Source organism: Drosophila guanche, unplaced genomic scaffold, assembly GCF_900245975.1.
Source record: "Drosophila guanche unplaced genomic scaffold, DGUA_6, whole genome shotgun sequence".
In the NCBI taxonomy this organism is placed as follows: Eukaryota; Metazoa; Arthropoda; class Insecta; order Diptera; family Drosophilidae; genus Drosophila; species Drosophila guanche.
In genome coordinates, this window is record NW_022995765.1 from 352842 (window position 1) to 377417 (window position 24576).

The window sequence follows — 24576 nt, forward strand, 5'->3', positions numbered from 1 at the left end:
TCACATGTGAACGGTGCTCGCACATGCAATTTCGAAAGAGAGAGCTTTTCAAGATAACAGCTTCTGATCTTGCATGTGGGCTCTCGCTGGAATGCGTACAGTGGGGGAGGTTCAATATTTTCTTGATAAAATTAGAAGACTGTTCCCCAAAAACAAACAAACATTCTAACCTTTTGTTTTTGGTCTGCAACCTTCACACACTGCAGACTCGCGGCAGAGGCCGCATACTGCGCAAAGCAGAGTGTGGATGAGAGAAAAAAAAAAAAAACAGCAAAAGCTGCTGGACAGGGTGGGTTTAGCCACTGAAAATTAATTTCTTATTTGTGGCTATAATAATGATCCAATCGGATCCCAATTTGGTGAACTGATATGGTCATTCCCTACGGAATGGCGTTTTCTTGTATCTTCAAAATTGTGGCTGTGGGAGATTTTGGCCCTTTGTGGTGGCGGAAGGGGGCGGGGTTCATTTTTGAAATACGCTTGTAACAGTTGAGCCTACAGAAGTCTGGATGCAAAATTTGGTGGCTCTAGCTCTTATAGTGTCAGAGTACTAGGCGTTCATCAGGACGGACAGACGGACGTGCTGGCAGACATGGCTCAATTGATGCTGATCAAAAATATATTTACTTTATGGGATCGGAAACCCCATTGTGCACAAATACAATATACCCTATTTACTCTTCGAGTACCGGGTTGCGTCTCCAGTAACTGCGCAGTGTAATTATGCAATGTTTGTGGCTACAAAGGAGGTGCTGCAGTTCAATATATCCATCGCACTAGAACATTTAAAACATTTATGGTTCTTCCAACCTGCCTTCCTGTGGCTTGTGTGTGTGTGGCTTGTTAGTGGAAAATGGGTCAATTGCTCGTAACACTATCACGATAACAAACACAAACATATAAACACCCTTGACTCCCAGTCTATTTACTCACCTCTCCTCCCTTCTCGTGGGCCACTTTGCTAAGACGGTAACACCTCTCCACGCCAATTGTGAAAATTGCCGGATTGCATTGTGTGAGGTAGCGTCCGCTGCCACAGCCCACGTCGCACACGACGGAGCCCGGCTCCAGGTTGCTCAGAAAGTAAGCCATACGTGGCCGAACCGGGCCCGTGGGCTCCTCACAGTGCTCGTACACATCATGGACGTAGGCACGCTCCAGAGCTGCCGAACGACCGCTGGCATCGTTGCTTAAGTTTGTGCCTGATGATGATGATGGCGTTGCTGCTTGCGTCAAACTCTTTGTTGCAACTGTCAGAGTTGGAAGTGTGCTAGTAGCAGCGGCACGAGCAGGTCTGTGTCGTGGCCCTGCTGCTGCTGCTTCTCCTGCTGTTCTGATTGTTGTGGAGGATGCTGTTGGTGATATAACTGTGGGCGCCAAGTCTCCCGTTTGGGTTATTCTCGATGCCGCATTGGTTGCTGTCGTTGTTGTCAATTGTTTGGTCATTGTTGCTGTTGTTGGCGCTGTATCTGTTGGTGATGTGTAGCACTTTTCAAGTGTTTTTGACAGCAAAACTTCATCTGCAGCAGAAAAATGAAGAAAATGAAATGGCATTCCCATTAGTCTGTAGTTTGAAAATCTGGAGTCCTTTTAAGTTGGAACAGACCGGAAAAAGTACGCTAGTAGAATTTATTAATTGTGTCAATACGTATTTGCCAGTAAACTCATTAGAGGTAACGCTATTGATTTCTCAGAAATCCACTAACCCGTTTGCATAGTTGCAATGTAATTTATAGTCTGCCAAGCAATTTTTATAATTAAGGCAATTTCCAGACTGAATGCATACCATAAAGTCAATTCAAAACTTTCTTCTTATTGCATGGTAAAACAGCAACAATAAAAAAATAAAGAAAAAATCTAGCAAACAATTCTTTTAACCGTACTGATTACTGTTGATACTGGTTGGTGCAGTCGCAAATGTGGAAAAACTGTTCGGAGCTGCTTGCATTGGTTTTGACATTTCATAAGTAAATTTCCGGTGGACCGTGCAATTTGAACGCTATCGGCTTTAAGTACGGGACACTGGGGCCACTATCAGTTTTCTAATAAATTGCACAGAAGGAAATTACCTCCCAGCCGTGGTGGGGGAAGAACTAGTGCAAGTTAAAGTGTTTGCCAAACGACATTAGTGCTGTGAAATGCAATTATAATTGAAATCTGATTAAAAGCAGAATAAACATTCCCATTTGTTCCTTAATGCCATAATGCCCAACTTCCTCTAAATACGATCCACCCCATGGTGCAAATTTAGTTAAATAATGAAAAGCACCATTAACATCATCGGCCTTTTCGACTTGTCCTATACGACAGAATGTGTTTCCCCCACACACACGCACGCACGCACACACGCATCGTGGTCCAGGCGGATGCTCACCTTTTGTTGGGTCGTTGTTGCGCTGACAACACGCATTCAACAAAGCCGTGGACGACACAAGTTCCGACGATTTCATGCGACAAAGAGAACAGATTGCCTATATAGTCTGATTGCCATATATAGAATGATCCAGATGGTGAGGATATAGCGACAACGACGCGGTCGGGAACAACAGCAACGTCTCAGTCAGAAAATCATTGTGCGTGCATAATTTACACTCTTGACTCAACTTCCACTGCCACTTCTGGCTCCTTCAGGTTCGACAAGTTGGCTTTGGCGCTGTGCCCTCTGCGCGTATGTATTTTTAGAATCTCGAAGCGGTGCACGTTATATACGATAATTTGCTCAATTTATTTTTGAAATCTGTCATAGCAACTACAAAATGTAATTGCTATTGTTGTTGGTGTTGTTGTCGCTGCTGCTTCAAAGGACACGGGCATTTACATGGACGAACGAGAGCACGCTTTTCTTGACTTGCTTTTCCTTGCCTCGACTTCGAGCCCACAAAATAGGATACACAAAATGCTTTTCCACACAACTCCGTTGGCTTTGGCTGTGGCTCTGGATGTGGCTCCTGTTAATGCCTCTGGCATATGACGATTCTTTTGTGTGTGCGTGAGTGGTTTTTTGATTTTGCTGCGTCTTATAGTCACACTTTTCACTTGCGCTTTATCTATTCTCGAATTGGCGCTGCCTTATCAACTTTCTCTGCAATTACTCCTCTGGAAATTACTTTTCCATCTGTTTCGATTTGATATCTGGGAGTATGTTTCATTTCTAGGACACTGGTACTTGGCGCTTTTATTAAATACAAACGTACACATGTACGAGTATCTATGTCTGTGTCTGAGTCAGTGTAGGTGCGCGTGTATCTATGTGTGTGTGGTGGTCCTGTCTCAGTGTGTATTTTGTTTGTTTCGCGTGTCGGCCAGCCGCTGCCTTATCTGTGCTCTTGGAGTGAATGTCGCGTACTAGCGTGAAAGCCCGTTGGACTCCAATCTGTTTGCTCAAGGATGTTGGTTGTTGCCTGCCCTGTGTGTATTCCATTCGTAAAAGCTTTCCACAAATTGGCGAAAGCTTTTCTTTACAGTACAGCGTGTAGTACGTATAGATTTTAAAAGAGAGGGAAAGGTTTGAAAAAGAGTTGGAGAGGGAAAATTCGACAGTCTTAAAAAACGAATTTTTGGATAGAAGTGGGATCATGAAAAAAATATGCTATAATGAGAAAATATAGTTTTCCTTGAGTACAGAACTATCGATATAAGCAATAATGAAATGCATAAACAGTTTTTAAAATTGTTTTTCTCATAAATTATTATTCAATATAAATAACAGTGGATATTTCCAGTTAAAATTGTATCTTATTAGTAATTAATTATTTCTCTAGAAAACAGTACATGCATGTAAAATCTAATTGTTTACTCATCTCCCTGTTTTATACTTATTAACCTACGTATGCGCAATAACCAAAACTGTCCCCATATATTCCATACTTCTTTTCCCAGACAATCCTTCAACTGAAAGTCTAGATATTCCACAAGCCTTTGTTGGTAAAGCTCTTCAATCGTTGTCTATTAATAGATAACCACTGGCAACTAAATGGAAAAATTACAAACAGAGGAAAAAGCTCAAAACTCGCCTTCTGTTCTAGTGGTTTCCAAAGAGTCTGCCTGTCAAATTTCATGAATGAACCCTCAAGCGAAATTCAAGGAAATGGCGAGAAAACCCGCAAACCAATAAATGCCCAGCCGCACAGAAATATAAGCTTCATCAAGTTGGCCAACGTGTTTTTGGATCTAAAATAGCCTGAGCCATAGCCCTAGCCAGTCATGAAGTAGGCGAAAAATGGCTCCACGAGCTACATATGGCGCAAACTCCAGCTCTCTTTCTCGCTCTCGCGGGTCTATGGCCCATAGGGTGTCTCTTTTTTTGTGGCATAGGCCAGTGCGCGTCTCGCTGCTCGCCGCCTGATTATTTTTGATGAATGAAAAGCTTGCTGTTTTAGCTTGCCGCTATCTGCGTGGCGGCTAGAGTGAGTAAAAATGGGGAAAACTCCTACCTTCGCTACCCCAAGCCCATAAAGTCGTTTTCTGTAGTTGTAAAACAGCGACAGCTACTGATGTTCTGGAACCATGCATAGTAAAAGCGTGCTAACAGTGCACTATGGTCCCAACGACCACTTTTGTTGGTCAAAAGCTAAAGTTAAAACCAAGAAGCGGTTTTTGGCGCTCAGTAGTAAAAAAAGATTTCACAAAATCTGCTGTGAAACCTAGCGGTCATTATTGCACAGAATGTGCAGTGAAAAAGTACCAATTTGATTGCTATTTTAAATATCTCAAAAATTTTAAAATACGAATAACTAATCCAATTTGGATGCATTTTAATCAGTAGGGTTTTTACTACGTGTTTTGTAATGTGAACGGTATCTAGTAGTTTGCGATGTCTAAATGTATGTTAAAGTGAGGCCTTCAATATGTATCAGTTCGTAGTCAAAACTAATTTTTAAGTTTTTGTAATAGAGTGCCACCTAGTCCCACCTTGAAACCTATTGTGAGTCGTAAAGCACTAAATGATTGTTAAAATGTATGTAGTCAGAAATGCCACATTTGGCCAAAACTCTTACAATTTGCATTTATAGAGCATAACCTCAAATGAGAAAGAGCATGCTTTGGGGTAGAAAAAATTCGATATTCTTGGATTTTAAAGTTTTTTATAGAATCTTGAACTACTAAACATATTCCCATCCATTTTTTGCTTCGAAAAAAACTAAAAACCGATTTCCCTTTAAAAAATTCGGTGCCATGCCTATTTTCTCAAAAAAAAAAAAACCTGCCTCTTGCTATTCTTAACTAATCTCAAAAGACTAAATCAAAAAATCCTATTTCGTTTGCGAGTTATTAATTTAGGACAGAAAAAGTGGTCATTGGGACCATAGTGCAGTGTGTGTGTGTGTGTGTGTGTTAGTATCTGTATGTAGCTGCGTGTGTGTGGAACGTGACATGCTTTTTTTTTATAGATGACTAATATGGGCAAATGCCTATCGCCTATCGAAGGATTTGGCGTACATTTTGGCGACAAGTCAGAGCAGATACACATTCTTTGCCCAAGCTGTGTCTGTAACTGGTGTGATGATGTCAATGTCGTCACTGAACCATATGAATGCGCTGTTGACTCATGCAGCTTAAAGTGTGGAGTGTGAGTGTTGCTTTCAATGTTAATTGAATTGCTTCGGGCTGATATTTTTTGTGTAGACTAGAGAAACAAAGAAAAGTTCGCGTATGACAGATTGAACTTTGGCCTCATGTTTGGAGGATTAGCTTAATATGCCTTGAAAACAGGTCTGGATGTGGCTTTGTGGTTGATTTATTGTTTAAGCTGTTGAAGTTCACCTCTTTATTTTTGAATTTTAGCTTCTACTACTTATCAAATCAGGGATCAGGGATAAAAAATGCACACGAAAATAGGGGCGGAAAATGATGCCAAAACATACGCAAGGACAAAACGAGATCTACATCAAAATAAACACGAATATTGTGCGGGGACTATTTTAATTTCGTCTTAGTTATCTGAGTCGAGATCGCCGAAATCGGGCTGAGCCTGAAACTGTAGGCTGCTTGGGGCAGGCAGGCCGGTAAAGCAGGCAAGGCAGGCAGTCAGGCAGTCAGGCAAGGAGGCGTGCGAATCCTTGGCATTGGCTGGCTAAGACATTTCCTTTTTGTGCGTTGCTCTGTTGAAAAATGAAGTGCAAGTTATGACAACGGCCAGTGCACGAAAAACGCGGAAAAGAAAGGTGCTAAAGCACAGAGCGAGCGAGTGCCTAACGCCTACACAGTCCCCAGAAAAGTGTGTATAAACTGTTTTGTATAAACAAGAGAAACCAGAGAAAGTCTGTGGTTTGCGTGGGATTACATGGCAAAGCATAACTTTATTGAAGCTGGGCTGAATCACATCTCCCTTCGGCCCTGGCCCTGCCACTGCCACACTTAATAGCTTGCGCGTGGCGTTGTCAGCAAAATCGGCGCCATTTTAAATGGTCGCGTGTAGTCTGTAGTTTGCGGCGACCTCGCCCACATGGCCACAGGCCCACATGGCTACACATCTTGTTGCGCCATTGCCCGTGTACCACGGTCAAGCTCTCGAGCTCTTTGGCCAATGTCAGCCTCACGTCAGCGACCTCCACCCCGCCTTCACACCTCCACAGAGAACAAACTCCATCATGACCCTAGGCCAAACAAAGGGGCGCCCAATGTCGCGTGACGCACAGGGATATTGAGTTCTTTAATTGATGTTGTTGCTTGTTTTTTTCTAGCTTACATTTGATACAGGCCAGGCTGCCTGGGCACTATGGCTTGCCCTGTCACGTGTTTGCAACAGCAAAGGGTTCGTATATGAAAAGCTTTCTCTTAGTGTGTGCATGAACCTTGACGAAGAACTTTCTAGTGGTGACAGGAGTGGAAAGAAGGGGGAAATAGGCCCATTTGGGGGCTGGTTTATATATGTTAATTTATTCAGTTCGATAGTCTTATGAGAATAATTATAAACGAGCGCGCCAGAGATCTCTTTGCTCTCGGCAGAAAAAGGAGTTTCTCTAAAAACCTTCCAAAATCTGTAAATATGTTTTCATTAATATATTTTATTTATTCTCTGTTAAAATCTTGGTTCGTCATTGATTTCACATTAAAGACTGTTACAAAAACTGAGTTTATGTTCACAGAGCTTTGACTAGAAGTGCTTTATACCCAAACGAAGGCACACAAAAGCGATGCTCGTACAGCGTATCTAAAACCGTGTATTCTTGTTGTTCTCCGGCGAAGCAGGTAGCGAGGACACGGATGATCGTGAAGGACTATGCTGTGGTCGTGGTGGCGAACGTTGGGGATTAATGTTGGCATTGGCCTGACGTAGATTGGCAAAGAACTGCTGTCGGCGTGGGCCGCCGCCGCGTAGGGGTAACGTGGGTATCTCGCTGGGCGACTGATGGTTCATCTCCTCCTGCGAACAGTGACGCATTGCGGGATTCACGCACTCATAGACGCTCTGAAATAAAGTAAATATTGAGTTAAATCAAATAACACAGCTAGCTCCTACAGCACCCACCTGTTCTGAGGAGTACTGATTGTTTTGGGCAAATGCCAGCGATGTGAGAGACGGTAGAGCCTGAGCAATGTCCGAGCGTTCAATTCCCCGCACAATGAGGAAGGAGCGTGGTATCAGAATGCCCACCAGCACGGCCCAGCCCGAGGCCTGTAGTCCCAGCGGAATGGCTGCATCCCGCCACTCATCGCCAAACAGGGAGAGTAAAATCCAAGCGATCCAAATGACCAGAACAAGCACTGCTCCAATGACAATGAGTATTCCCTCGCGATAGTTGCGCTGCGATCGATATATTGAGGGTATCAGCGCAGCCACACAGCAGAGCAGCAAAAAGTCGTAGGACAACAAGCCCCACAGCCAGTGTCCATAGTATAGATTCTCGCAAGATACCGCCTCGGAGGCAACATGCATTACGACCAGCAGCTGTACAGACATTCCCAGCTGAACGAAGACACTGAAGGCACAAATCACAGCCTGGATGTAGCCGTTTACGTGGGATAGGAAGCCGCCCTCAGAACCAATGGAGGCCAGCATTAGGGCCCTGCACAGAAGCAGCGAAAACACAAAGCAGTAGACCAGGGACATGATAAACACCCGCACCGCACACAGCGTGTTGAGGGTCTGAGCATCCTCTAAGGTCACGTGGGAGTTGCGCTGCTCGCCCACATACTCAATGGAGAAGGGCACAAACGAGCAGAATACCAGGATCAGCGAGAGTAGCAGTAAGATCGAGGTGACGGGATTTCCCTCGAAGACATCGCCCACCGAAATACGCACCACAATGAACACTAAGATGGCCAGCGTGGCTATCAGGCCTAGGATGGCGGCCGTCAGTCCCGTTGCCACCCATGTGTCCACTTTGATGCGCCAGAACATGACCGATTCGCCGTCAAAGAGGAAAGGATATCGTCGGTTGTCCCCTGCACTATACTGACAATTGAACACTTGTCCGAACTTGGTCTTCAGCTCAAGGCTGGTGCTGTTGTCGCGATTGTAGTGGTAGTAGGTCGTCACATTACTCACTACATTTTGCGAGGCAATCTCTCGCAACTCCGTGCGACTTTCCCCCGTAATCTTGTCGAGCGTTTGCACCTTCTTCTGGTACATCTGGAAATTCATGGCCGTGGTAAGCTTACGCATAAGCAGCAGCGACAGAATCTCTGCCGTCTTGTGCGCCTGACGGTACTCGGACGTGCGCCAGTCCTCGATGAAGTTGAGGAAATTAAAGCAACTCTCCAGTACATACATTTCCCCATCCCCTTTGCAGTGCTTGTCCAAAGAGCCACGCAGCCAGTGTATCAAGTCCACCAATGGATTGGCAAAGCTAAGCACTCGCGAGGGTAGCACACTCTTCCCAATCAGCACCTCATCCAGGGTGGTGGGAGTAGGATCCAGTTCGCTGGTGGTGCCCAAGTCGATTTCGTTTTCCATAAGGATAAAGGCTCCGTTGGGAAGATCTGTACGGAAGAGAATGCGTAGAATAAATGTTATTATATAGCTTTAATTTATACTAACCTGCCAAAAACTCAATATCGGTACGACCGGTGGGCACCGCAAAGAGGGTACCGTTCTCTTTGAAATGACTGGCCATCTTGTTGCCAAACAAAATGTAGACGTTGTCGTCGCTCTTAAAATGCATCAGACACATGTGTTCCTGGCGGGCGGCTTCCATAAACTCATTGTACATGTCCAGATTTTCGCTGGCAATCTCAACGGATGCAATTTTCTCACCCCACGGCATTTGATGCAACAAATGTGCCACCTTGGGGAAAAGAAAGGCATGAGTGTCTGGTATGGGCCATATGTTGTACTCCAGATCTTTGATGATTGACTCCAGTTGCTTGTACAACTCATAGTCCGTGAATATGCCCATGGAGTACTGGATGCACTGCTGCAGATATTGAACCTCCTGCAGGAGAATGCTTTCGGCCAGGCTGTCGTTGTCAATATTGATGGCACGAAGTCCTAAGAGTAAGTGGGTTAAATGACAGGTTATTTATCTATCTCTTTAAATGAATGAATCGTTTGATTACCTATTTCAAAATCTGCATTTATGAGATTCGCTTGGTTCACTCGATTGACCACAAAGAGCGCCGAAATGGTATCTTTGGTCAAAACACTAAGCATCACATCGCCCTCTATAATCTGCACGAATTCATCTTGCGTTCGTGTGAGGATTCCCTCGTCCGGACTGTTGATTGTCAAGTGCAGTCCATTAAGGCATATCTCTGGCAGTAAGCTGGGTGTTGTGCCACTGCTCCCCCCATTACTCAGACTGCCACTGCTGCTGCTGCTCCCCTCCGTTGTGGATGCGATAAATGGGGCCAATTGGCCGTCACCCGGACTCGAGCTGGCTGTCTCATCAGTTGTGGGTGATTCGGTGCTGTTTGCCTTTGATGTGCTGCTGCGGATTGGCCTCGGCTGCTGTGTCGTTGGTTGCGGCTTGGTAATTCGCAGAAGAGCAGATTTCCTGGTTGGTGCTGACACCTCCACTCCATGGCAATCGAAGACACAGAGTAGTGTAATTAGGACACAGAAGAGCGCTGTATATTGATATTGAACTGTTTGGATTAAAAGTGTGTACTCGTTTTTCGCTGAGCACTAAATTATTGTATATTTCTCTTAAAAATATGTTCTCTTTCTTTATTCTTCCCTCTTTTTGGTGTGTGTGCAATACTTACCCAATTGGAATGGCCTCCACGAAGCAGATTGCCATGGTCTCATTACGTTCCTGCCTAAAATTGAACTGCTTTTTAGTTGATCTAAAAACTGCTCATGGACTGTGTAATGATTATGCAGTACACTAAAAACACAGAAAGAAAATTGTAAGTTTTTGAATTGGATAGTGTAGCACACGAGAGACAGGATTGGCCTGTTTCTGGTTTCAATCGTTATGGGAACTTTTACAGGCTTTTAATTTGAGCCAAAGCCCTTTGCCCCTTTAACCTTTGTCCGATGCTTTGAGCCGCGTTACGTTGAAAGTGTGGTACTTTAATCGCATTAAAAATTGTCACACTAACACACAGAGAGAGAGAGAGAAAGAGAGAGAGAGAGAGAGAGCGACTTTGGCTTGGCACAGTTTCGTCTCTGACGCTTTACCCGACTCTTCGTGAGTTTTTCCCCACTCTCAGTGTAAAGTAATCCGCTGGAAAATATTTATTTTCTCATATTCTTTTTTCACTTTAAGGAAAATCAATAGCAAAAAATTATTTTTTTCACTTATTTTCACATTTTGCACTGAACCAACTGACGCTGTGGCACACAATAATTTTGTTTTGAGCCAAAGCAAGACAAAAAATGAATGATGGTAACACCTCACTGATTTTAAGGTCAATTAAACATTTCTCGTTTTATATTTGTCCACTGAGGTAGGCAGTTCCCCCCACAAAAACCTCTCTGTTGATCATTCTGTGGACAATCAATTTGATTTGTGTCTGTGTCCCGTTTGTATACGGGTGCAGTGGCATTGCAATGACTAGAGAATATAGTCTAAACAAAGTTAACTTTGCAATTATTCAATGTTCCATTGGTTTGTTTTATTTCGCTTTTTTTAGCAGCTTGAACCCACCCTCGCAACGAGGGCAGAATGCGGAACACTAATGTTTGTCACCTGTTTTGGCTGTTTTGTTTTGTCTAACTTGTCTGAGACCGGGCACTGCCTCGTTGTTATGGTTATTGGGCTCGAGTTGTCACTCAACATTGAGTTATTTCCTCGCCACACTGTGCACTGTACCCCGTACACTCTGCCGTGTTTCATAATTATAAGAGCAAATCCATATGTACATTTTCGACTGGGTGGTATGCAAGCCCTGAGACGACTCAGACAGTTCAAATATTGGTCATTGCAATTACTCGATTCAGTGAAGAAAGTTTCGGGTTGCCCAATCAAAGAAGGGTGGCTAGGCTGTCCCATAGGTGCTGGTGGAGAAGTAATTATAATTGGAGAACAAATATTGGCCAGTAGCCTTTGGCAGCGTTCCCAATATTACACATCAAAGTTTACGCATCGAATCAGCAGCTAGCAAAATGTCATCCTTGGCTATTAACTAACCATAGAGACAGACGAACAGACAGGCGAACTGAAGGACAAACAGACAGACAAACAGATAAACAGACGGACAGACATGAGCTTTGACATTGGCCCAGCCTGGTCCAGCCAGGCATTTCTGGTTCTGGGGCTTTTGCATAACACTTTTAATTAATATCAAATGCGAAACAGCAGCTATTTAGTAACATTTCTGCCCCCCCGCAGGGACTCTTGCGTAACGAAATTTGAATTCAGAAATATCTCAAAGTCAACTCTTAATTACAGTTTGGATGCGATTCGTGGAAATTTTCAATTTTCATATAGTTTTTAATTAAAACTTTTGTGATATTCGAAAAAGATTTAATTTCACTTTGCACGCACGCACTATTATGTCGCCTCTAGACGACGTTCACGTTGCAACTGTTTTTTGGTCAGCAGCAAATATAAACAGAACTACCAGTACAGGTGCAGAACTGTGGCCGCCGTAAGCCCATAAAAATGCAGCTGCAGGTTAACCAGCCCCGGGCTCACGGGCCGGACCAAGGGTTGGGTTAGTGGGGTTGGTTAGGTCTTCCTCTGCAATCGACGCACTCTATGACATATGTCGCACTGAGGGTTTTTATATCGAAATTCAAGTAAAATTTTATATGGGTAAATAAATAAAATTTTTTTATCAATGTTTTAACCTTTAGATGGTTGTTTGATATTTGAATATTGGTTTTCTTTGAAAAATCTGTGATTTTCCTTAAAACCTTAAGACCCTTAAAACTTTATTTAAAAGTTGATTCACTGTCTTTACTTATGTGCAGTATTAGTGGCCACTCGGCTGCAGCATTATGTTATTTTTGCACTCAGTATAATACAGCTATTAGTGACGTCAAGTAACATTACTTTACTGGGATTTTGCATTTTTTTTTTAAATTTTATTTTGTAAAATCCCCGAGAAAATTCAAATGAACACATGAAAATATTTGTATATATGTAGTAAACACGTTAATTTCTCGTTAAATTTGTGGAAACATTTTAGACGAAACCCAAAGAATATTTTAGTATATTGTTTGTCTGATCAGGTTGGAGATTTCCCATTGAACATGGAGAAGCTATTGCCCATCCCCGGCTCCATTGTTGGACTGCCTGCGGAACGGGTTGACTGGCGCCGGTGCACGAGAGGTGACAGCTCCACTAGGGTATTTCAGGCCACAGTCGTCGTCGTCGCTGCATGAGGACGATTCATCATAGTACATGGCAAAGTCTTCCGTTTCGGAGTAGGCCTCATCCAAACTGTCAACCAGTAGCTTTCCCTCATTCTTCACCGCACCCGCAGCAAGCACCTTGTGCTTGGCTCCACCAATGCCGAGAGCGGCATTCGATTTGGCCTTGGCGACCAGGCTCGCCTCCAGTTTATTGAATGCATCGGGGGGCAAGTGGTTTTCATTCTGCTGGCCCATATCATTTTGCTGCATCTGTGTGCAGATGCGTTGTATGTGCCCCAACACTTCGGCCACTCCCAAGTGCGAGGATTGACCGACGATCTGATCCGATGACTTGTGAGGCTCAGGAGGGGTCTGCTGCTGGTGCGGCGCTTTCGAAGTGGTGCGGTATGCACAAGGATTCTGCACTTTGTTGGTATTACCATTGCCTGTGGGCAGCTTGCCGCGGTCTTGGGCCGTTTGGGTATGTTTGGGCGCTTTGCTAATGAACTTCTGGTTGGACATGGGACGAACAGTGCCCCCAAGCGAAGGTGCAACACCAATGGCAGCAAAATTTTGCTGCGATGGATTGCTCGAGTCCGCGGTCTGATTGCTCAGCATCGCCTGGTGCTGGAAGAACATTTTATCGTACTCGGATTTCATGCACAGATACCGGAAGTGGCGCGAGCTCTCCTCGCCGTAGTGAACGAGCTCTGTGGGGATGGCATGGAAGGATTATTAAGGATTGGCCTTTGAGTTTGCTTGCGGTTAACCTACTTCCGGTAACCGTCTCCTGCAGCTTCTCAAATTTGTCGTTTGTTTGCTTAAGCTCCCCGGAAAAGCGTTCGATCTTGGTTCCAAGATCACGAAAGCTCTTGAACAGCGTATCATTGATGGTGTTCTAGGAGTATGTCGTAAAAAATACGTAATGATAGTGTCATCTAATACCCACCCCTATGGCTGTTTGTACTGTTTGACGTATCAGTTCGAAAAACTCCTCGGGATCATCGTCCTTATCCTCATCATCGGCGGCACTCACCTGGGGCTGGCTGGACGACTGTGACTGGCGTGGACATGTATGTTTTTGATGAGGATGCTGGGGCGTGTGTGTGTTTCCATTTGTATGTGCTACATTCTGATGCTGGTGATTGCTGTTACTGTGATGGGTCAGCTGTTGCTGATGCAACTGGTGCTGTGGTGGATGCGGCATCACAGCCATTTGTATTGGCATCTCCATAGGCATGCGGTGTGTGTGCTGATGCGAGCGACGTTTGTTGATCGAACCGCTCTTGCCGCTCTGGTGTATCAGCTCCTTGTTGGAGAGCTCCGTGTCAGCGTTGTTATTGTTTTTGACTTCTATGGCGCTATAGTTGCTGCGTTGTGTGACAGACTTGCTGAGTGCGCAGCCGTAGCGTTGCTGATGCGGATGCTCTTTGGGCTTGGGAGCCAAGCCGTAGACACTGTTGTTAACCTTACCCTCGGGCAGCGTCAAATGTGCGACCTTATGCTGTTGGGGCTGACGTCCGCTGATCTTGCCTCCAATGTTGCTGCGTTGCGTATTCATGTTGCTGTATGGCGATGGCTGGGCGTTCGTCAAGATATTCGAGTTATTGCGTAGGTTTTTCGCCGTCAGGGGCATGTTCGTCTGAATGTAGTAGTCGTTGTCGGTCATATAGCTGCTCTGAATGCGAGTGTCAGGCGGACGCAAGTGAGCCAATCCAGTGGCACCTGCTCCGCCCCCACCCGCAATGCCTAGTAAGGGCAGCGCCTGCGACTTGACCGGATGTATAGCATCCAGCTTGGAGCCATATACCTCTTCGATCACCTTACGGCGGTTGGAGCGTACCATTTTCATATTCAGGGAGTAGAACGGAAGTAGGAACACAGCTTATCAAACTTTGTAATTGACACGCTGCCCGAGGTTTGTTTGTTTTTTGGCGTTTTTTTTCTATTAATAAGTTTCTGAATTTGTCAAAAAAATCTTGTAAAATTTTGTTTCTTTACATTTAGTATGTTGTTTCATCCGACGACTTATCTGGTATGAGCAGAGAGAGAGAGAGAGAGAGAGAGGGAGAGAACGCAAGATGAAGAGCCTACTTGATCGAGAATGAAAAAGGTATAGAAAAAGTTCAAATATATTTAGACGTATTAATGGATTCGGTAAATAATTCATCGAGAATGTGGTATCTTTTCAGTCTTCTTACTGTTAAGCTATTGTCTAATAGACTTAAGGCTAAATTATGTTCATGGTTGTGGAGTCTGTCGATGTATTTCTTACTAGTTTTCTTTATTTCTTCTTTAATGGTAAAGATACCACATTCTCGATCTCCCCGATAGATAAATCCAACAAACTGAAAAGATGTTATATATAATAGCAGGGCTCATTGGAAAACTGATATTTCTGTTAAATTAATATTAATTATACAATTTACTTATTGTTTATCAAAAACAGATTTTAAATATAAAAAGAGAGAGAAAAAAAAAGAAAAAAATCGAAGTAACACTTTTGGAATAAATTATATTTTATTTTATTTCAAGCATTGCACTATGGCTAAAAAGCACTTTTTTGGCATTAAGCAAACCAAAAGAGCTAGAGCTCTTCAAAATGGCATGAATGTTCGTTAGACTAAAGTAGAATTTCGGAAAAAAATGTAGTCTTTTGGACCACGCCTACCTCCCGCCCCCATACGAACTGGAACCCATTTACTTCGTTATTTATTATAAAAAAGGTATTAAAAAGATTAATTATGATAAAAGAACCTTTAAAACATTTTAGAACTTTAAAAAAATATAGTTGATTGACTGATTCAATGATTGTTTGGTTAAAAGTAATTTTATTGGAATCGCTCCAACGTGCGATTACATTTTCCTTGGTACTTGATTAACTAAGCAATACATTGGATAGTTTTCGTTTGCATTGTAATAGTTTCATCTTTAGTTAGTCAGTTTTTGTCAATACTCTTTAAATTATAACATTTTATTGCGTCTGCTTCACGATTGTTGTTGGTCCACCCCTCCAGCAGCGCTGCATAAAGAACTCATAAACATCTGCAAAACTTAAGACACACGAACAAAACATTGGACAAATAAATAACAACACACAACTATACAAAACATGTATTAACAACTAATTTAAATACCTCGACCTGTTATTTCCATATTTTTGCTTGTATTTATATAAAGTAGTGGACACCGTTGGACGATAGGGGAGGGAGAAAGGAATGTTGGGGAAGCCAGTCATCGTCTGCAAAGGCCAAGACTATCGTCGGAAGGCACTTTGGGGGCCCGCGCATTCACTCAAACTACGTGGAAGAGGAGGAGAGAGGGAAATAAGGAACACATGGAAAACTACCACTACGACCACTACCAACAGCAACAAAATAATGTCACACGGACCATTTGCCATATTTTATTTTCAATCTTTAACCTGCCTGTTGCACCGCCCAGCTTTCCCCTTACTCACAACGTGAGACTCGCTTACCCTGCCTGCTTTGTCTCACTCCCCCGTCCAGTTGGCATCGTGTGTTACTTCATAAACTCCGGAGGGGGTAGTTATAATTCCTCGCTGGCCCGTCGTCCGTCCTGGTCCCGTTGCTTCTGCTGCTTCTGTTCACGCACTCAAGCTTTAGCACTTTTTCTACGGCGGGGTCGTACTACAGGGCACATTGTCGATTGAGGGTTACGATGTCGTGGTGTGGCACGTTCGTCGGCACCCTGAGGTTGCGAAGCGCCCGTCGGGCTCCACCAAAACCCCTAAAGATTAGTAATTTCCTACCTTGCAAATTTACGTCATAACCTTCCCCCTATTCTGCTTGAGCGTTGCGCTTGAGAAAGTTTTTCATAGTTTTGTTATCTTATAGCGGCGAGCCGTCATAAGTCGCGCTTGCGAAACCGGTAGTCTTCGTTTTTTTAGTCACCGTGGAAGGCCTTCAAAACTGCTAGGCTCGCTGTCTTCCTCTGTCGTCCTTGGTGTATCTGCATCTGTATCTGTATCGGTCTCTATTGGGAGATAAGAATTTGATTACCCTGTACGGTCCTTCGGATTTCGGTGCTAGTTTCGCCGCGAAAGCGTCGGCTGCCTTGGATAGGTGGTGTTGACGGAGGAGAACCAGTTCTGGTCGCCACTCGCGACACGCGAGTGCATGCCTATTAATTGTTTAAAATTCGAATTTAATCTCATTCATTTGTGCGTCGGTTAGTAGTGTGTTTGTGCTTTTTATACCCGGTACTCGGAGAGTAAATAGGGTATATTGTATTTGTGCGAATAACGGTTGTATGTAACACACAGAAGGAAACGTTTCCGACCCCATACAGTATATATATTCTTGATCAGCATCAATACCAGAGTCGATTGAGCCATGTCTGTCTGTCCGTCCGTCTTGTTGAGCGCCTGTATCTCAGAGACCATAAAAGCTAGAGCCACCAAATTTTGCATCCATACTTCTGTATCCTCACACTGTTACAAGTGTATTTCAAAAATGAGCCACGCCATCTTTCGCCCCCGCAAAGAGCGAAAACTTCCCAAATTTACAATTTTGAAGATAAAAGAAAACTAAAAACGCCATTCCGTAGATATTGACCATATCTATCAGATCACCAAAGTGGGGAAGAATCCGCTGTCTATATACATAAAGTTATTAAAATTCCCGTGCGATGAACAAGTCGGTTTATGAAACAATAGTGAAAAGAAGCAGACAGAACAGAGACAAAACTCCAAGCTTCCAGACCTTTATTTTGTGGAGCAAGATGGAAATGCGGCCACGAATGCCCTCCCTTCCATGATCGCTATAATCCGATAAAGTTATACGGCGATCCCAAAAAAAGGTCTATGCCGCAATACCTCTGCCTACGTTCCCTACACGACGCATGACCCCCTCAAGTTAAGCGCACTTAGCAGGAGTTCATATTAACGCTTATAGCTAAATTTATTCAACATCGCAAAACACATCCAAAAGTATCGATTTTACACTAGATTTTGAAACAACTTATGTCGATTTACCCAAATATAAAAAAAGGAAAATAATATAAAGTAGGAAAGAAAATTATAAAAATATATCAAAGAAAAAGTAAATGTATGTATGAATATAATAGGTGAAATGTAACATTAAATTAAGATACGATTATTGAATATGGAATATAAATAATGAATATAATGAAAAGCATATGTTCAAAAAAAAGAAGGAAAACAAGAAAAGAATTTTTTTTTTTTTGGCTAGTGTACTTTTCGTTTTAGTTTCTCCATGTAAGCAACTGCATGGAATGCATGGCGTGCACAAATTACAATAGCAGCAGCAAAAGCAACAAAGCTCTGGCGCTAGTGCATAAACTTTTATGCGCTGGTCGGTTCGTCTAGCGGGAAGAACGCACCAAAAGGGAACAAAAAAAATTTGATCTTTTATCACTCACAGTTTGGTATGCATGTATGTATGCTTACAGTACTCCCTCGCTGAAAGGCCTTTCGCTGGGGTTTTGAAGAAGCTGTGGAATATATTAATTATGGTTCCCTGTTGGCTTTGGCCGACTGCACGTTATAGTTCAATATTTTTTTTTCTTTTACAAACTTCTTTTTCCTTTCTTTCTTCTTTCACTAATGTCACATAATTAAGGGGGAATTAAAGGTCGTTAAATCAAATAGAATATAATAATAGAAAAGAGTATTAGCATTAACAAAATTTAAATTTAATTAATTATTAAAATAAAAGACGGTGCTTTAGGCTTTGATTGCAGCCTAAGATATAATGGTGGCCCTCTTAGCGATACGACACTGTCGGCTGTGGCGCCTGCGCAGAGGTTACTGCAAGGTTACGTCATGGTCATTGTGAAGTTACATCATGGCTATGGTGTTACATAGGTTCTGCAGCCGAGCTTCCACCGGTCTCCCAAGAAAAATTCCCCACCCCTCAGCGTATTGCCAACAAAACGTCAATGCGCTGCTGCTCTGGCTGAGTGTGGGGGGAAAGCGTGCGAAGCCCAGTTGTGGGGGGGGGGGGGGTAGGAATACAGCCAAGAGCTATTATAAGAACCTTTGTTCGGGTCTCTCCCACATTGGAGATATTAATAATATCAGAATAAGATCAGAATTTTAGATAGACGAAAAGAAGAATTTTTCTGGGGGGGTCGTGCCGTTTAAATGCGATCGGAAGTGCTAAAACCGTGTTCTAAAAGCTTATGTTGACAGCTGTCATCAACGAAAGCTTCACCCAATCAGCTGATTTAACAGCTAAGCTTTGCTGAGCTAAGCTTTGATTCTGTCAGCATAATTTATCTAACTTTATCGCATGCGATAATATCATTCGCTGCTTGTAATTATTTTGTGTTCAGCTGCAACTCCCAGCGCCACCACAAGCATCGAAAACCTCTGACTTGGGTCAACATGAGTGAGTCGTCGCAACCCTTAGGAAGCCCAGTGCATAAGGGGGCGCCTCGGAACCTTTAACCTTTAACCTTTAACTCCAGTGAGAAGACCAGTTTGTCGCGCACTTTAGTGCTTATGCAAGCGGCAGATCGACATCAAGCCGGATGTCCCACATTTTAGCCCAGTGTCTAGAGCAAGAACATTGGGCGTGATTTTGACATAACTGACTGCGTTAATTTGCACATTTTCTGGGATTAAGTTCGATATGCCATTTTAAATCTAAGCCAGAGGGCTGTTAAATATATGTATATTCAAGCATCCGGAATCATGAGTGTTTGTATGAGACATAACATAATTCATTGAAATTACCATATCGTACTTGCATGTACGCTCGTGTTCATATATTGTTAATACCTTCTATTTTTCCCCAGAAACCAGCACCTAAGTCATCCTTGAGCTCAACGATTACGAAAGGAGTAAGGGTATTAAAATACCAAAACCAAAAGAAAACTGTGAGTTTGTAAACATAAAACCATATATGAACAGAGTATAAACGTAACCTGAGTGTTACTAAATATTTAATCATAACCGTTGTTGCTGGTTCATTATGATATAAAATCAAAAATTTAAATTTTAACCGTCCACACGTTCCCACCCCATTGTCAGCCTGCTATCGATATTTCATTAGCAATAGATATTCAATTAACTATCTATATTTCATAAACCATCGGGTGGTATGTCGATTGTCGCCCATCTCGATAGAATAAGTAGTGTAAAAAGAATCTGCGGTCTTTCGTTTTAAGGAATTTGTGAATTAAGTTTGTGAGTTGGCATTAAATCTGAGCAAGCACGTGGGGAACATAACCTCTACGCCAGGTAAGTATTGGAGCAAAGCTGTAACAAGTTACATATTACGACGTAGCGATTTCCCCCTTGTAAAGGCGGGTGGCCAAATAATTCCCCTCTACCTAAGGGTAGAGCGGTAACTTAAAACCTCAAAAAAAAAAAAAAAAAGAATCTGCGGCACGACAATACAAATTAATAAATTGTTTTAATTATTATCCAGTATAAACAATTCTTTTTTGGTGTTGTCGTCATTATTTTGTCACATGGAGTGGGAACATCTTTATTAATTTTATGAAGTTGGTCGTCGAAGATCTTTATTAATTTCGTGAATTTGGTCGTCGAAGAGCAATGTGAAATGCTCAAATAAAAGCACTCAGAGTTGTGAAATTCATAACACAGGCACACACAAGAGGCGTGCAAATGCGGAGTAGTTGTGAAATCCACAAACACAAGCACACACAAGAGGCGTGCAAACTCCAAGTAGCCGTGAATATCACAAATACAGGCACACACAAGAGGCGTGCAAATTCGGAGTGGTTGTGAAATCCACACATATACTGACAGATGGAACTGCGCAGCAAGAAAAAGATAGAATTCGATTCAAGCAACATGGCTGGTACATCTACACCGAGATCGAGACCGCAGGTCAATCCATGGATCGAACTCGGAGGACAATATGGAATCCGACGAGGGTGCTACAATGGTAGAAACAAAAGAAAAGGAGTCAAGGAATGACATCTTTCGGGATTTCATGGAAATGCTGAAAAGCATAAAAGAAGAAAAAACCAGCATGAATGGCCGAATTGATGGTCAGGAAGAGCGATTGATGAACATGTGCAAAACGGAAATTAGATCTGCGATTGGAGGCAGACAAAATCCTGGCGCTGCTGAAGGCGCAAATAGCCTTGGTGCCATTGGAGGCACACATAATCCTGGCGCTGCTGGAGGCGCAAATAGCCTTGGTGCCATTGGAGGCACATTTCTGAAGAAGCATATGGAAGTCAACCCTATCGAAACATTGATGTCAACAGAAATATCGGTATGTACAGGTTTGACAATGTTGGTGGAGACAATTGGCGTGGTGACATTAATAGTCGTTTGTATGAACAACAGCACTCCCATAATATAAAAACAAGAAAATTGATAGATTTACCGGAGTTTGATTGTAACAATGTATTGGGAATCGTCAAATGCATATGGGTATACAAATTTGGAGAACCTGTTGAGGTTGCAAAAGAGCCTAAAGGGAGCAGCGAAAGAAGAAGTTAAGGGTCTATTAATAAATCCTGTAAATGTTAGGTTTATTATGGAAAGATTGCAGTTCACTTACGAAGGGCCAGAATTGTTAATTAACAGTCAGATGAGCATGGTCAATCAAATAGCACCGGTAACAGATAATAATTTAGAAAAGCTAGTTGTATTTGCCACCAAGGTAGATAACTTAGTAATATTTTTGAAATTGCAAATGCCGCTCAACATTTAAGAATCCGTCTTTAATAGAAAGCTTGGTAGGGAAGATGCCACTTAGCAAACGTATGCAATGGATTGAATACTCATCACAAATACAGCCCTATCCCAATTTGGACAACTTGGCTGAGCAACATAGCCAGAAGTATCGCAAGAGCAACAATTGCAGGCACAATTCACGTTAAACAGGCGAAAGGTCCACACAATTCAATCTTACATTCTTCCGAGAAAGAACCAAGACAGAACATAGAGAAATGTCTGTTATGTAAGTTCACTCTGACAGTTTGCAAGTACAAACGCGAATGCAATAAAAATGGATGCAAGAAGCAGCACCATGTTTCTTTACACCAGGAAAATGCTAAAAGGGAAGAGATATTTGAGCCGCAGGAGGCTACAATAAATACAATTAAGCTAAACACTCCCAAATTGTTGTTCAAAGTTTTAGCTGTGGAAATTATGGGACCAAACAACAAAATAATTCAAGCGTACGCATTTTTAGACGAGGATCATCTGCCTCACTGATAAACGAGAAGTTAGCAGATATGTTGGGCGTATAGGAGCCAAAGATAAAGTTGAGTTTGAACTGGATAGAAAATCACGCCAAGGAGTTTTTATCAATGAAATGCAACTTTCGCATTAGATCTCCTGGAGCTGACAAGAAATGGTTGCGAATGACTGGAAACACAGTACCTCAATTAGATCTACCCTTACAGTCAGTAGATGTTGAGAAGCTTGCTAAAAAATACACACGGATAAAGAATTTATCATTAAACGGATATACAGATGCTAATCCTATGATTTTGATTGGAATAAATAATTGTCATTTGACCAGCATCAAAAGTGTTTATTTAGATAAAAATCTAATTGCAGCTAAAACGCCGTTGGGCTGGCTTGTGTATGGCTCGAATGGAGGCCAAAGCATTGGGTCAACGCGATTACATGCATGTCCAAAAGAAGAAAATTCAGAACAAGAAATCCACAAGATGATAGCAGATTACTTCACAACGGAGAACTTTGGAGTAAAAATACCCGTAAAACCATTGGAAGCAGCGGATATATCTAGAGCAAGGGATATATTAAAGAACACAACTAGAAAACTAGAAGGATGTTACGAGACTGGACTCCTTTGGAAGCAGGACATGGTTCAATTCCCGGATAGCTACAACATGGTTTTTCAGAGGTTGCACGGATTGGGAAAAATGGACGAATATGACAAAGCCATTATGAATTTCGTTCAAAGAGGATACGCTGTCAAACTGTCAGATCAAGAAGCCGCTCTGATTAAACCAAGGACCTGGTATTTACCGCACTTCGGCGTTGTTAACATAAAAAAGTCGAAAAAAATAAGATTGGTTTTCGATGCAGCCGCAACGATCAATTTTGTTTCCCTAAATACCATACTTTTAAAAGGACCTGATGAAACCCACCTTTGGCTACGATACTTTTCAAATTTCGCCATGGGAAATTTGCAGTATGCGCCGATATAAAGGAAATGTTTTTGCAAGTGCAAGTACGAAAAGAGGACCAGGATTCATTAAGATTCCTTTGGAGACATTGCAATCGTAATGCAGAAGTGAATACGTACAAGATGACCGTCCTTATATTTGGTGCAGCATGCTCTCCTTGTTGTGCCCAATACATTAAGAATATCAACCCACAAAACGCAGAAAACTACAGGAAAGAAGTAATCGATGCCATCCAAACCAAAAATTATGTAGATGACTTCGTTGCTAGTTTTGAATCAGAAGAGAAAGCCTTTCAAATCAGTCAGGAAGTCAAGAGAGTACATAATATGGGGAAATTTGAACTCAGGGGCTTCGTATCTAATTCCAAACGCATTCAGGAATTGCTTAATGACACAAAGGAGAACGACTTGCTGGAACAAACAGTCCAAATGAGTAACGAATCAACAGACACGATTTTAGGCATGTATTGGGATAGTAAGTCCGACAAGTTTGTATTCGACCACAAGCTAAACCGTGTAGACAAAGAAATTGTGAAAGGGATGAAGTGCCCTACTAAGCGCCAACTACTAAGTCTAGTCATGTCCGTATTTGATCTATTCGGAATGTTAGCGGACTTAATAATACACGGAAAGATATTAATCCAAGAAGTTTGGAGGGCTGGAATACATTGGAATGATCTACTGCCGGAAAATTTATTTTCAAAATTCAAAAATTGCGTACTTCAGTTAGAACAAGTAAAACGTGTTCAATCGTTCAATCGGATAGATGCTATGCGCCAGAATTTTTGTCAACAAAGGCTAACATAGAGTTGCATATGAGGGGGATAGGGGGATGACTTAGGAAAAGGTGAAGTAACCGGAAGGGGAAAACTTAACCACCGAAATACATATACATATCCACCATGATTGACGGCTGCGCTGGTCTTGTTGCGGCAGTCCTTGCCACCCAACCATGATCATCCTATAAATTCCAAGATATTTTTTAGTTTCGGATGATCCCTTTTTAGTCATGGTTATTCTATATTCCACACGGTGAACGTTGCATGGCTCCTTAATTCAAAAATCTCTAACAATTAATTTTCAACAAATTAATGATAGGTTTATTATAAATAATGAGAGTTCATTCCTAATATATGGGTATGTATGTATATAAAGAGAAAATTATAAGAAAAATTGTTTACTATCAAATAAAGGGCTACAAAATATATATAAATAAGTGAATAAGGTTAATAAGGAAATATTAGTTATAATAAGATTAATAGTTAGATTCCATTAATTGTATTCAAAATGTAAAGTTATAATTTAGTTCGATATGTTTTGGATTAATATGTAATTATTTTTAATTCATTCATTTAATTTTTATACCAACGGAAATTATTTTGGCTCTAATTAAATGCTCATAAGTGTAAAGCTCCATAGAAATCGCAACAACAAGAAAGACCGATCGAGTATTTATTTAATGTGCATGGCAGTAAAGTCTCTAACAAGTTAAGATTTGCAATAAAATAGGTTCTTTCACTTACGTATTTGCTTTATGTCATCCATGTCCAAAAGATCTTTCGGCGATGGGAGAGCGAACCTGAAAGCTTTTAAGAGAGAGCACACACAAGGGATCATACACACATAAACATATATTTCTCTCCGTTTGTTTTGATTATTTATTTTTGGGGTTGGATTTAAACAAATTTAATGGAATAAGTAAAATTTACGTTAGTTTCTTAATGTTTTTGTCACTTGCGCTAAGTGATATTTGGCGCT

General features: G+C 42.1%; 3 protein-coding genes across 4 annotated transcripts in view; all 3 read right to left on the reverse strand.

The window, feature by feature from the left end:
* LOC117591102 overlaps positions 1–3291 on the reverse strand; it is an 18925-nt gene extending 15634 nt beyond the window's left edge. Inside the window, exons 1-2 of the mRNA XM_034284204.1 lie at positions 2375–3291; positions 934–1520 (exon numbers count right to left, since the gene is read on the reverse strand). Of these exons, the coding sequence (XP_034140095.1) occupies positions 934–1520; positions 2375–2450 (663 nt within the window). The 5' untranslated portion in view covers positions 2451–3291. The remainder of the gene's footprint in view (positions 1–933; positions 1521–2374) is intronic.
* A 3696-nt stretch (positions 3292–6987) lies between these two features.
* Positions 6988–11796, reverse strand: LOC117591096 (protein bride of sevenless). Of its 2 annotated transcripts, XM_034284197.1 has the most exons (6): positions 11779–11796; positions 10150–10271; positions 9502–10011; positions 8984–9433; positions 7472–8925; positions 6988–7411 (listed from the first exon to the last, which is right to left on the reverse strand). In XM_034284197.1, exons 2-6 carry the CDS (start codon positions 10190–10192, stop codon positions 7154–7156), a joined length of 2715 nt encoding a protein of 904 aa, XP_034140088.1. In that variant the 5' UTR covers positions 10193–10271; positions 11779–11796; the 3' UTR covers positions 6988–7153. The 2 variants fall into 2 exon arrangements, with proteins under 2 accessions (XP_034140088.1, XP_034140089.1); XM_034284198.1 differs by lacking the exon at positions 11779–11796 and having other exon boundaries at positions 10150–10324.
* A 642-nt stretch (positions 11797–12438) lies between these two features.
* Positions 12439–14721, reverse strand: LOC117591098. The gene is made up of 3 exons (XM_034284199.1): positions 13638–14721; positions 13463–13586; positions 12439–13398 (listed from the first exon to the last, which is right to left on the reverse strand). Exons 1-3 carry the CDS (start codon positions 14538–14540, stop codon positions 12596–12598), a joined length of 1830 nt encoding a protein of 609 aa, XP_034140090.1. The 5' UTR covers positions 14541–14721; the 3' UTR covers positions 12439–12595.
* Positions 14722–24576: the final 9855 nt, after the last annotated feature.

Excerpts from the sequence above, each read along its gene's own strand:
- LOC117591096 (XM_034284197.1), bottom strand. The coding sequence starts at position 10,192 with ATGAGACCATGGCAATCTGCTTCGTGGAGGCCATTCCAATTGG. Across the intron at positions 9,434-9,501 it reads AAATGCAGATTTTGAAATAG|GACTTCGTGCCATCAATATT; the intron begins GTAATCAAACGA and ends ACTTACTCTTAG. Across the intron at positions 7,412-7,471 it reads ATCAGTACTCCTCAGAACAG|AGCGTCTATGAGTGCGTGAA; the intron begins GTGGGTGCTGTA and ends ACTTTATTTCAG.
- LOC117591098 (XM_034284199.1), bottom strand. The coding sequence starts at position 14,540 with ATGAAAATGGTACGCTCCAACCGCCGTAAGGTGATCGAAGAGGTATAT. Across the intron at positions 13,587-13,637 it reads CAGTACAAACAGCCATAGGG|AACACCATCAATGATACGCT; the intron begins GTGGGTATTAGA and ends ACATACTCCTAG. Across the intron at positions 13,399-13,462 it reads GCAGGAGACGGTTACCGGAA|AGCTCGTTCACTACGGCGAG; the intron begins GTAGGTTAACCG and ends CCATCCCCACAG.